The sequence below is a fragment of the Pundamilia nyererei genome, unplaced genomic scaffold (genome assembly GCF_000239375.1).
Source record: "Pundamilia nyererei isolate P.nyererei 1_Seehausen unplaced genomic scaffold, PunNye1.0 scaffold00053, whole genome shotgun sequence".
Classification (NCBI taxonomy): domain Eukaryota; kingdom Metazoa; phylum Chordata; class Actinopteri; order Cichliformes; family Cichlidae; genus Pundamilia; species Pundamilia nyererei.
Window position 1 is genome coordinate 1,783,883 of NW_005187454.1, and position 3,053 is coordinate 1,786,935.

General features: G+C 44.4%; 1 protein-coding gene across 2 annotated transcripts in view; it reads left to right on the top strand.

Moving 5' to 3' along the window:
• Positions 1 to 3,053, top strand: part of lhx2b (LIM homeobox 2b) — a 9,901-nt gene that overhangs the window by 2,238 nt on the left and 4,610 nt on the right. For both annotated transcript variants that reach the window (XM_005733605.1, XM_005733606.1), the window contains 2 exons: positions 253 to 455; positions 1,177 to 1,547. In XM_005733605.1, coding sequence (XP_005733662.1) covers positions 253 to 455; positions 1,177 to 1,547 — 574 coding nt within the window. The remainder of the gene's footprint in view (positions 1 to 252; positions 456 to 1,176; positions 1,548 to 3,053) is intronic.

A 3,053-nucleotide genomic window follows, 5' to 3' on the forward strand; every position in this document is an offset into this window, starting at 1 on the left:
ATATATATATCTATATAGATATATATATATCTATATGTATATATATAGATAGATATAGATATTTTAATCTTTAGACTATTGTTCTTGCCACACGGGAGTGGTGGCCCTCAGCAGTGAGCTGATATTCGAGGAGAATATCGTAGAGACGCGGTCCTGTAGCTTTCAAGGATTTTACGGGATTTTATTTTGAGTCTCTCTCTTTGTTTTTGTTTTTTGTTCGTGTGTTTTTGTCCTGACGGCTTCGACCTGCAGTCCATGCCATGCATGACCAACGAGCGCGTGGCTCTGTGCGCGGGCTGCGGCAGGAAAATCGCGGACCGATATTACCTGTTGGCCGTGGACAAGCAGTGGCACATGCGCTGCCTCAAGTGCTGCGAGTGCAAACTCAACCTGGAGTCCGAGCTCACCTGCTTCAGCAAAGACGGCAGCATCTACTGCAAAGAGGACTACTACAGGTAGGAGAGCGCGCAGGGGCTCTAATCCCGGTCATGTGATTGGTGAATATTTGTATTATCTTCATCTAAAGCAGCACCGGGTTTGAGCAGGGGAGGGGGGTAGATTTAAAAACATTAGTAATTCTAAAATGTGTCAATGAAATAATTATTTTTTTTCGTTTCACATAAATAGAACTGATGCTGGCGTTGCAGCGGATTTTCTGCAGTGAATACAAGCTGTTTGCAACTCTTTAGAAAATGTGATGTTCGGAGTTTTCCTGTCAAAGCTCTTTGAGCATTTAAGACCCAAAGAAAAGCTGTGATTCATGCTGACAGTTGTGCTAAACCCCTCCCCTGAAAATCAGATAAAGAAAGCGTTAGTTTTAAGGTTAGCATCTCTCTAGGGGAGAGTGACCCCCACCACCCCCGCTACCCCCACCTTGCAATAAAAGAGAGCCTCAGGAATACTTTGGGCCCAAGAAAATTAAATTTAAAAAAAAAATAGAATCCTATTTTGATTCTATTTTAAATACAAAAGGTATTTTTTTAAACACATTTAGCAAACTCCCTTATCTGCTGTCGAGGTTTTAGCACACTCGTCCACAGGGAAACTTTTTGCACCTTCTTTAAGTGCGTCAAAGTTGGTCTGTTTGCATAAAAACACGTGCCACTGCATAGTTTACCAGCACAGCCCACCAGCTTTCGCATCCAGCCGCTGATGAGGTTTCTGTGTTGTCCGCAGAAGATTTTCGGTGCAGAGATGCGCTCGGTGCCACCTGGGAATCTCGGCCTCGGAGATGGTGATGCGAGCTCGGGACCTGGTCTACCACCTCAACTGCTTCACCTGCACTACCTGCAGCAAGATGCTCACCACCGGGGACCACTTTGGCATGAAAGACAGTCTGGTGTACTGTCGGCTGCACTTTGAGACTCTCATCCAGGGAGAATATGAGACACATTTTAACCACGCGGACGTGGTGCCGCACAAAGGCCTGGGCCCGGCCAACACGCTCGGACTATCCTACTTCAGCAGCGTGGGGACGGTGCAGAAAGGAAGGCCGAGGAAGAGGAAAAGTCCTGGGCCAGGGGCCGAGCTGGCTGCTTATAATGCAGGTAAAATGAATCTCGACAAGCGAAAGAAAAAAATGATCGAAATTATATTGAAAACGTGATATAGTTATAATTTGCGTTTCTTCCTTTTTATTTAATTAATGCCAAGTTTTGCCTGAATCGTTTTAGACCTTTAAAGAAATTTAAGAAACAGTTCTTTGAGCTTTTGTCCAAAGTTGAGATCAAGAGCCACGAAGCGTGGAGGGAGCTGACTGAAGCTGACAGACTCCATTAATGAAAAATGTTTTTGTAACATTCCGTTAGAGGTTTTTACTGTGCTGTGGCGTCCTCAGTGGTGACGCTGTTTGAGCTTTACCATACAACTTATTCGATATTTAAAACAACATCTTTGTTGCTTTAATATCTCCATTTACAGTTCACTGTAACTTCAAACTGAAATATCAGAAGATTTAAACCCGTCCTGGTGTCTCTGTAATATTTTAACACCGAATTGTGCGTAATAGTGAACCTTTCCATTTGTTGTGCGTTTTTACATTTTTTGCGCACTTTCCCGTAACCTCTTCTGGATCATACACACTTTGTGAGTCTGCACATTTTCGGCTCAGTTTTGAAGTATCAGCAGCGCGTTGGTGTAGACGCTAAACACCCTGCACGAATAAGCCTGAACTAATAAACAAAGAAAAAGCTCGCGGGCCACGTGTGGGGCCACGGGACAAAAACAGCCACAGGTTACAAAGCAGAAAAGTGCAGCATAGAAACAAGTTAGACCTTATTTATGGCAAACAGCCTCAGTATGCGGACTGAAATATGTGGACTGGACTTTTCATACAACTCAATACAACTAAATGTTCAGTGGCAACAGTGTGCGGATGCTAAACCTTTTTTCCTCCCATGTCCACTTTGTGGAGTGAAAAGAAAAGTTTTTTGATGTGCCGGCTTTTGCTTTCGCCCTTTTCCACTTGTCAGGCTCCATAGACATCTACAGACCCCACCCCCCTCCCCACCACCACCAGAACTCCTCACCCACGCACACACCACCTCACCCTACCCCCCAAACCACCTCCCTGTACCCCTCTCTCACTCGCTCGCACACACAGGCATACACACACTGAGTGAGCGTTTTTGTTTTCTTGTATTGGGAACAGGCCAAACTGGGTGTATTTCAGCCAGATCAATGTGATTTGATGAGTTATTCACTTGAAGAGGGAGCAGGGAGCGCAATAAGTTGCTAACGGCAGCAATATGTGGTTGGACTCATCCTTTTCCCATATTCACGTAAAAACAAGGCGATTGCAGCTAACATGGCGTTAAAGCCTCGGAGTGATCAAACAAGAACGCTTTTTGTTCGGATTTCTCTTTCCTTAAAACGTAGACGTAGAAAAAGATGTGTAAGCTGACATAATTTCACAGAGTGATTGACGTTTAAATGTAAAAAAAATGTCAAAAGAAAACGCACACACACACACACACACACACACACACACACACACACACACACACACACACACACACACGCAAAGGGCGTCATGATGACGATAACGGAAGGAA